Source organism: Belonocnema kinseyi, chromosome 2 (genome assembly GCF_010883055.1).
Source record: "Belonocnema kinseyi isolate 2016_QV_RU_SX_M_011 chromosome 2, B_treatae_v1, whole genome shotgun sequence".
Classification (NCBI taxonomy): Eukaryota; Metazoa; Arthropoda; class Insecta; order Hymenoptera; family Cynipidae; genus Belonocnema; species Belonocnema kinseyi.
The window spans coordinates 48,026,262-48,036,876 of NC_046658.1; the positions used below are offsets into that span (position 1 = coordinate 48,026,262).

The 10,615-nt window shown below is 30.8% G+C and overlaps 1 protein-coding gene across 1 annotated transcript in view; it reads right to left on the reverse strand.

Annotated features, from left to right (window-relative positions):
• Positions 1 to 9,849: 9,849 nt before the first annotated feature.
• The window catches only part of LOC117182656 (peroxidasin homolog), a 182,819-nt gene continuing 182,053 nt past the window's right edge, over positions 9,850 to 10,615 (reverse strand). Inside the window, exon 5 of the mRNA XM_033375759.1 lies at positions 9,850 to 9,950. Coding sequence (XP_033231650.1) covers positions 9,850 to 9,950 — 101 coding nt within the window. The remainder of the gene's footprint in view (positions 9,951 to 10,615) is intronic.

Genomic DNA, 10,615 nt, shown 5'->3' on the forward strand with positions numbered 1-10,615 from the left:
ATTTTTTTGACTTTTTCAATCTTATTGCCCCTTTTAACTTCTGCGTTTAACTGTTTTCATTTTCTTTTAGCATTCCCCGATTTCTCCCCTTTACTGATCACGATTTCGCTGCTATTCGCGCGTGGCAACTGTTGCCTCTTGTGTAATAAAGCTCTCGACCTCGATCTCTGCGATTTCATCTGCACTGCCTTCGCATCTTGCATCTTCGTCTATTACATCCTCTCTCTCTTTCCTATCACTGTCTCTGTATGCTTCGCTGTTCTCGCTCTGTCTTTTCCTGAAGTCACGATGTCGATTCCATACAATCGACATGCTGTTAACCGATCGTCAGCCGATTGTTCGTAATTATTACAGTTATATATATAGTTAAATACAGTTAATTATAGTTGATTATTGAATTTTTTCTCTCCTAATTAACAAGTGGTTGCTATTGCTACTTCTCCTTTCAAATCTTTGCGAGTCCTACTTTCTGCTATCACCCAGTGTATAACTGAATTAAACTTAACCTCGAAATGAACTCTCATTAGTACTTATATTTTTTCATTCGAATTCGCTCTTTCCAGGGCTCTCTTCATTCACAATTGCACTTCTACCCTGAGACCCCCACTCACTTTACCCTCACCGTACTCATTCAAGACTTCACTTCTCCCAGCCAAAAAATGATCGCATTCGGAATTTGGAATAGCTACAGATCCCAACCTAAAATTCCTGTATGAGAGCACTATAGCAAACTATCATGTAAAGGTGACCTTTACGGTTACTTTGAAGGAATTTAGCAGAAGGAAACTTTGGAAGGATCCCGTAAAGAAATGCGTATAGGGTCCCTTAGAGAAGGCTATCCCAAAAATTTATGTCGCTTACAGCAATAAAGTTGCCTTTCCTTTCACCCCCTTGAAGATCCAACTTAATACCAAGAGAGCCAAGTAAATAGCAAACCCTCGCCGATTCCTTTAATTAAAGGTAAATGTAAGGATATTAATCACGTACAGTTTTCTTTGCTATATTCAAGCACAGGAACGATCAACATTACCTGTACAGGTTCGTGTAAAGTTTTATGTACAGGAATAGGTGCAGGATCCTCCGAGGTTCCTGTCCTGTATAGAGATTTTTAGCTGGGATATTTCTAAAAATAATAGAAATTTGATATATTAAGTGAAATATACAAATTTAAATATTTATACAACAATAAGATTGCGGGCTTCACATTTCAGCAGTTTGACGTAAATGAAAATCGATTGAGTGAATCTTAGAATGCACTTACGCTAATTTAATTTAAACCCCAATTTTTCTCTGCATCAAACTACTGAAACTCTTAACTTGGTCATCCTAATTGTTTATGAACATTTAAATTGTTATATTTTACCAAGTATTGACAACTATTTCTACTATTTTAACCATTGCATTCCAAACCATACATTATTTTGCGAAATACTTTCATCAATTAAGATAATTATAGAAAGTTCATATCTGAAAAACGTCAAATTTAATTATTTTCTTAAAAAAGCCTGTAATAAGAATGGATATTGTTATTACATTTTTTATTAATTTTGTAAAAATGTGCCATTCTTACCTTAATACAAAGCAAGTTTAGTAAGAAGATTTTTTTCTACTGATAATAATACTATTTGCTTATTTGATTATCCAATTTGTTTCTAACGATTAAATGCATCAATAAGAAAATTTTTTGTATAGACATTACGTAAGCAGTTCTTAAAGTGCAGCAAATTCTTTAGTAAAACATGTCACTTTTTTAATGCTTGAAGTAAAAACATCGTTAATAAAGAACTGAGCGAGACAAAAACTTTTTACCGTAGGCCAGTCAGAATTTGATTTCCTCTAATTACACTACTCCCGCTTTAAATGTTCTCATTATAGAAGACAAGGTGGTCCAGGGGGACAAGAGAGTGGCGGCTTGGTTCAGTTGTGACGAGGTGTTACGAAAATTTTGAGGAAAAATAATTCAAAAAGTTTAAAATTCAATAGTTCCAATTTAAGTGCTTTAATTTGTAGTTTATTTTTATTACTTTACAAGGAAAAATGTTTAGTCTTAGAGTTTAAATTGATCAATTTTATTAGCTGTGAAAAATTTTTTGCGAACTGAGAAAAATCAGGCAAATGACCAGGAATTTTTTTATTCGATTAAAATGGCCGCCCCAAAGTATTTACGTATATACTTAAAAATCATAATTTTGATAAAGTTTTTATTTGAAAATAAAGATTTTCACCCTCATTGTGACATTTTAAATGAAATTGATTGTTTATTGTTTGGAGAGTCCCGAGATAGTATGAGGGACATCCAGTGTACCCCCGAGACGGCCAATTTAGCAGGACTGCAGTGTAACTGACATTGTCGTGCCAAAAATCAGTTATATGGGAAAAAAATGTTTCTAAGGTTTTAATCATTAAAATTGTATTATCAGGCATGTCTTATAAAAAAAATATTTTTGTGAAAAAGATTCAAACTTGTCAAAAAAGAAATTTCAAATATGTTTTTTGTTATTAAATTTCTTCTTACTGCCGCTTCTCAGCAAACTTTTAAAAATCGTTGTATAGTAATAAATCATGTTTTTTTTAGGGCGAAAGATGCCTTACAACTTTATAGATTTCATTTTTATAAATAAGTTTACATAATCTTTGAATATAATTACTTGCTGATAAAATATTTTCTTACCGAAATTGTTCTAACGATTTCAGACGTAGAAAGAGTACTTTGAAAATTGTAAACAGTAGATTTGTAACGAATATCATCCCCGAAAACCTAACTTATTTCGAAGAAATGGTGAGTTTAAAAATTTTATGTTAAGAAATCACGTTTTTTATTTAAAATTATCCCTTGAGTGATATTATTAAGATATTTAAAATCATAGGAAAACTTTTTTTGCAGGCATTTGATTTTGTACACGAGAACGACTTTGATAGAATTCAACTGCTTAAAGCAGTGATGTATAAAATAATTTGAGTTGACTCAGAACCGACCTCTGGACGGAAGTTATGAGGCGAATGTTTCAATGCCGACTCAAGCTGTGATCGAATAGAAAAAACTCGCATCGACTCAACGCTTGAGTAATGAGACGAATGTTTCAAATAGTAACTTATTTGTTACATAAATCAGTTTTTAACAAAAATTCGTCTATTAACAATAGTTTTTATATTTTAAACCACTTCATAACATATCTTAATTTTCATCCAATGTCGATAAACAGTTGATCATTTTATTCTGCGAAACATTTCCGCCAATTGTTCAATTCGACTCATGTACATCATCGCTTGTTTTAACTAAGAGAATTTAGATTTCACATAAATTCTTAAAATACATACGTAGAAATACATGCAAGACATTCTAGAAGTCAATTCTAGTTAGAATCGTTAATGGGCTTAAATATTTCAAGCTTAAAAATGATAAATTACCAAATTTAAAATTTTAATTTGGAAAGTTCCAACAGTCAAAAGTAAGCTTTGATATTGTATGATCAGGCAGCGCCATTTAATGGCTAGGAACGAGGGAGCGACGGGTTTACATTTAACATAGCGTCAGTCTTTATTTGAGGAGGGGTTGCTCCGCTTTAAAATCTACAGGGACTGGAATCCTTGACGAGTTCAGTATACAGAGTAGAAGTTGGATCCCTAAATTATTCGGCATTTGGTACATCCGACAAAACCCACTCTCATTTGACGTAACGTTTGCTCTCACCACAATTTTATTTATGGCATAGCGGCAATGTACAAAGTTGTGTTGACCAAACATCGTTACTACTACCGGTCTGGCAAAAGCTTCTAGAATCTGTTAGCAAGAGCTCTCAGTTGGAAACAGTGTTTGCCTCTTACTTCTAGATCTTAATTACCGTAGCTTACGACTTAAAAAAATATTCTATACTTAATAACGACTAAAACACACTTGATCTATAAAGAACATGATATAATCTATAATACGAATATAATTTCAACTAAGTGGATGGTACGAAGTGAAGGAAACAAAAATTATAAATCGTAAAAAATGTGCTTGCGAACTGACACTGTCAGTCAAGATTGTGCGTTCACTTTTAGGAAAATTGGATTAAAAAAGGCTTGTCTTAAAAATCTCTAACTTTTCAAAAATTAAAGTGAACAGAGTGTTTAAGAAAATATTAGTAGCTGGTTAAGCTTCCACTTTTGCCCAATGTTTGATCCCTAAATTCCACTCTCTGAGTGCTTTAGTGAAGTTAATGGAAACATTCGAAACTTCGCTTTATATCATTCTGAAATTGCCTCTTTGAAATAAGATTAAGAACTTAATCAAGTATTTACGGATTCTCAAAATATCATACAGAATTTAGAATGTTGTCTAATACTAAAACCGTCGGTCTAGCAGCAGTCGAGCTCTAAACTCGTGGAAAATAAGATAAAAAAATGCTCGATTGCCGCTCGACTGACCAATTTTTATCCTGGATATGATTCTGTATATTATAGAACAATATAAGAACGTGTAAATATTTTACTATGTTTTTGATCTTATTTGAAAGATAAGATTTTAGGATTTAATCAAGCATAGGTTCCATTTTTCCATTCACATCCCTAATACATGCAAAGGGAGGAAGTTTAAAATCAAAAATTGAGCAAAAACTGAAGAAAGGTTCGTCTTTCGCCAATACTATTGTAGTCCCTATTTATTAAAAATACTTCGAGTAAGGTTAAATAGACGCAAAATTTAAAAAAAATTTCTAAAGGTTTTTTTAAACTGAATTTGCTTTATTTTTGGAAGAGTTTTTGACCAGTAGTGTAGTTATCATATCAATGTATTTATGATGTACTCTCAAATCTAGATTTCGTAGTCTAAACTCTCAAAATTTTGGGTGTTGGCGTGGTGATGCTGACAAAAAGATTGCAAAAATGTAGAGCTAACATTTTCGTACTGACTTTTAATTCTTGAAAGTTCATTCCTCGTAGTTCTATGATGTTACGTAAACATGTTCATGAGATGGAGAATATACAATTATTTTGTTGAGATCGAGGATGTACTTTCTTCAGAGTTTTAGCATTGCAAATTTTCGCCCTTAGAGCCAATCTAAAAATTTTCAAATTTGTTACCAGTATTCCAGATTTATTCTGACCACGGGAACATTTACTTTTCTTCTTCGACGTATCCCATCAAATGAGCAAAATGCTAAACATAAACAACATGATAACGTTTTTTCGGAAAATATAAAAAGTCGATTCTTGTGGCCAGAAAAATGATTTGGCCTGCGTAAAATTTGAAGAATGTTTACTTTATATGAGCACAAATTCATCTAAGAGACAAGCTAAAGTCAAATTTAATAGTAAAACCGAATTTCTTTATTTTCGAAAATATTAGGCAATAGTTCTTTCTTATATAAAAAAGAAATTCGGTAAGTATTATACAGGCTAAATTATTCTTGTGGCAATGATCATTTTTTTGTTGCTAATATTTTAAGTTTTAATTTTTTTCCGCAATCAATGCAAACTATAATGAACGATTAAGAGCTATCTCTTGAAGAAAATTGTAAACTTAAGAAAGTTTTTTCTCATCATTTTTTCGAATCTCTCGTTATTCGTAAAATAAATGTAATAATTCTGTAGAAAAAACCTCTTGGCCAGAAGAATTGTTTGGCCCACATTAAACTCACATCCTATAATTACTTTTTTATATTACGAGTACCAATTGGACCAAAAAATTCAGCTAAAAAAATTTTGGCATTCTTTGAAAAAGTCGTCTTTTAATATTTGCAGAAAAACGAGCACCATTTAAATAATATTTCACATGTTTTTTTAATCTTATACTTACAATTATAAGGTTCAATAAAAAAAATTGTATTGAAAAGGCCCTAAGACGAATTTATAAAGTAAATAATACTATGATTCAAATTTTCACCGTCTGCTAGGTTGTAAATGGATACTTCTAAATAATGTTTCAAAATCTTTGCAATTTAAAAAGTTTGAAGATTTAAATAAATAAAACTAGAATTCCATTAGAATTGCAGGCTTTTTTGTTTGGATGTTCTATATATATGCAAAGAATTTAAATTTTAACATAGGGCTACTAAAGCAAATAAGATTGAATTTAGTAGAACTAAATAATTAACCTTCAGCAAGGAAAATTAAATCATTTAAAGTTGAATCTGGAAGAACTGACCATATTTGAATTAATATTGCTTCACATTGTTCCTAACTTCACTAGAATTTTCTCTCATTCAGATTATTCAATCAGAAATAGATATTACACAAAAACTTGAGAATTTCCATCATATTCTCGATCTCTTGAACTTCCTAAATTCCGGAAGTGTTCAACTCTATAGTAATTCTAGTACTGCCCACTTGAACCAGATTGAATAACATGATTTTTGCATTAAAAAAAACTTATTTTTATTTACAAAATGAGATTATCACCTCTTCAAATCATTATACATACAGCTCTTATTGATGAATATTTTACATTTCAAACGGGTGATTCAAAGACATTGTGATTAAAATAATATTTACATTTTTTATATCAGGTTAAATAAGGGTAAGTGTGTTAACGAGGTTAGTGTAAAGAGAAAATTTGGAAAATTGGTAAAAAAAGCTTTTAAAATACTCTAATTCGTAATTGTCATTTAATTTTGATTTTTCTCACATAAAGCACCTTCGTGGAATTTTTGTTAGGAATGAAGGAAGATATTTTCATTCAGTGACTATCGCTTTTCAAAAACTGTGCATTTAATTATTTTAAATGCCAAATTACGACTAAATTATGGCAAGTGTGATATCTATTTTTTTGTTCTTCTTTTTCATTATTAAATAAGAAAACATTTCAACAGTTTGAAGATAATTGAAGAGGGTGATGAATTGTTACAATAAAAATGTAAGAAAATAACAATAATGAGTAAAAACATTGAATTATTTTTACTCACACAGAAGGTAATTACTAAATAAATTTAGAAATAATACTATTGAAAAAAGTTGCACTAACGCGGAATAGCATAAGACCACTAACTGGGTGATCTTTTAAAAATAAGACTTGTATTTGAAAGGTAATATTGACGTGCCCAAATGTCAGGGTGCCATCTCGGTAGGACGAAATAAAAAGGTGCCATCTCGGCTGGCGAAACATGCAAGCTTAAGAATCCCATATAAATAGTATTGGGAACACAAGCGACCTCTGAAGTAGGGAACCTTTTTTTTTTGGTTCTGCCGAGATGGAACCTTGTCATTTGGACACGTCGATATGTTCGTCAAAAATCTCTATATATAATATTTTCTATCCAATCAATAAATGCATAAAAATGAAAAGCATTGATCTAGTCTTAATCGAAGGAATTTTTTACTTCCACTTTAACACTTGGTCAGAGGTAGGAAAATTAATTTATTAATTTAATATTTTACAAAAGTGATCTGTAGGATTTTGCTTTCTATTTCAGCTAATGAGCTTTCAAAAATCTTAGCAATTCTGTAAATTAATAATTTTTATATGCGCGCATGCTCAATTTAAAATACCGAGAGTTCAAGTTAAAGTACAAAATTCATTAAGAATCGAAAATTTTTGTTGTTGTTTTTACATTGTTATCAGAGAAGGTATTAAAATTGTGTAAGATTTGAGAGATTTTTACAAATGCGCCTGGCCGTCTGTATATTTTTAATTTATTATCACGATAACTTTCGAACAAATCGACAGCCTTTTTGGATATGAATTCAAAAAGTTAGAGCATTTTCAAAATATTTCAGACCACTTTTTTAAGGTTTAAAAATTATATGTACGATTGTTAGCAATACTCAAGAAGACGAGAAATTCATTCTGATGCCTTTTTTTCATAGAAGAAAAATTATTGGAGTTATAGCGTTTACAAAATTCTGAGAAACAAACGAAAATAAACATTTTAATCCAAACAATGCAGGATAGGAAACAAAGCCAAAAAAAGAAAAGCCTTAATTTTAAGCACCCTAGAAGATTATCACAACTGTCTTTTAAATTTTTCTGGAAAATAAAAATGTTTAATTTTGTTTGCACAAAAAATAATTTAAAATTCCATTATTTGGTCAAACTATGCGAGATAGGGCAAAAGATGACTCGACGAATGATTTCTTTTTTATAGGACGCGTAGTTTTTATTTTATTCATGAAGAACAAAATTAAGAACAAAAATAAATTTGTGGACAACCGACACAGGCTACGAAAAAAATAATAAGACAAATGTCATTCATACAAAAGAGTTACAAATTTGTTAGCAACGATTTTTTTATAGTGCGCGTAGTTTTTTTTAATTGTAAAAAATAAAATTCAAAATCAAAATTATTATTTTTGGAAAAACGACACAAGGTGCGGAACAAATTAATAGACAAAAATTGTTCAGTCTGAAAGGATCTGCCAATTTTTTCGTAATCATTTTGAGGTAGAGCGAGCAGATTTTATTTTAATCGTAAAAAATAAGGTTAAGAATATAAAATAAAATTTTTGGAAAAAAGAATGAATTCGCTAAAACTGGCGAGCGAAGTAAGCCGTGCGCTATGATAATGTGCCCGCGCAACGCACAGATTTTTCATGAGATAATTTAATACTCATAAAGTAACTATGTTAACTGACGCGCAGTTAACGCATAATTAAATAAGCATTCCAATGAATTTTGAAAAATGTTTTAATCTTTATGATCGATGGGGATATCATCTTTCAAAGTCCCGGATAATTTAAAATAGTCCATTGAGTTAGTGGCCCGATACAATCAGTCGGTACTATAAGTTTTTTTAAAATCATTAAACCTGCATTTGAAATTCAATTTTCCTTATTCATTTTCGTTGATATTCCTATAAATAAAAAAATGCAAAGCAAACACACATTGTAAGAATTATTTGACGTTTATTTATCAGTTGCAAAAGTGCAACCTGGTAAACTATAGATTATATTTTTTTTTGTTTTTACACGTACCAAACCTACCAATAATAACAGGAAATCTGAAATCTTTGACACGCTATCCAAAGACATTCAAAATATTTCTTTAGGAATGTTTTTGTTGATTAGGGAAGTGAACGATTAAAAGTTGAAAGTGCAAAAATAATTCCAGAAAAATTTTAAAAAGTAATCTTCTTAAATATTTTAAATATAAAACTAAAACTTTTTAATTACGTATCACACTTACCCCTGTCGACCCTACAGGATTTTAAATCCCCTTAGTTCTCTTTATGTTTGATCTGCGTGAATGTAACTGCTCCCCTATTGGCCTTTTGACGACCCTCCCTGAAGTCGTTTTCCCGTCATAGATTATTCGGATTGTCGTTCTGCCTTCCCGTTTTCACTAGGATTGAAAGCAGTCTAAAGGCTTCCAGGGCTCAGCATGATTAGCTTTTAAACCGGTAGTGGCATCGATAGTTAAAGCGGGGAAGGTACTTTCCTCCATCAAGGCACATGGAAAAAATTTCGCTCTTGCTTTTCTCTAAACTTCTGTTACGGTAGCAAAGTTTTCAGTTAGCTCAGCGAAAGTTCTGATAAGATAACAACAAATTTTCAAGTCCCGAATAAGATTTAGGTGAAAGAAATTGCAGTTAAAAGAAAGATAGTTGCTAAACTGCTAAATGGAAGATTTTTCTAAGTTTTAGATAATTTTATCTGAATAGTCAATCGATTTAGTTAAGTAGCTAAATCCATTCAGTCAGTATCTTGGGACGATCTATTGAATGTTCCATGTAATATATTTCGGTGCGTGTGTATAAAAGATCAGTTCAAAGTTGCTCCGTATATATGAACCTGATTGAGAAACTCCAACATGATTATTTATACGGACATACCCAAACTTGATTCCATATTGCATGGAGCAGACGGACTGTCACTGACCTGTCGAAATTTTTTCCATGCGCCGCTTTGTTTTCTTAAATTTGGACATTTTTATGTTTAAAATGAAGATATGTACATAATGATTAGTGACACCAAAAGACAGCTCGATGAAAGAATCGGTCCAGCCGTTCCAGTCTGCATCGCTTCAGGTCGTTCGCCTGAAAAAAAAAAATTTTGTAAAATTTTTAATCACATATTTTATAAAATATTAATATTTAACAAACAAATTCGATTTAAATGCATTTAAAATATTTATTCGAAAATTTTCTACGGATATTTCTATTTTTTTCTCATTTCTATGACAACAGTAGTTAGTCTTATTTTATTTATAAATTATACAGTTGAAAGCTTGCAAATAAAAGTAGATTTTCTCTAGAAAAATTAATGAATCAATAGATATATTTTCTACTTGCAAGGTTTACAACTGCATGAAACCTAAATAATATAATTTAAATTAAATGGTACAAATTAATATTATTAAGACTCTTCCAAAGCACAAACAACGCTTGTTTTTTTAAGATTCAAGGCGCACAGATGTTGGAAACATAATCTCATTATTTTGATAATAATATGTATGAGAATTGTAGTAAAAGCAATATCTAAAAAAGAGTATTGAAAAATTGCATATGCCTGTAATAATTGATGCTAGATTACCTGATATATGAAATAATTTAATCATTTGTGTGTTATTTATGACCAAAATAAAGTTTTTGTTGTTAATCAATAGATTCCAATTTAGGCGTAAAGAGATATTTAATTTAATTTAAGAGGGAACGAAATTAGACTGGCTTACTGGTGGATAAAACATAAGATATACGGAAAA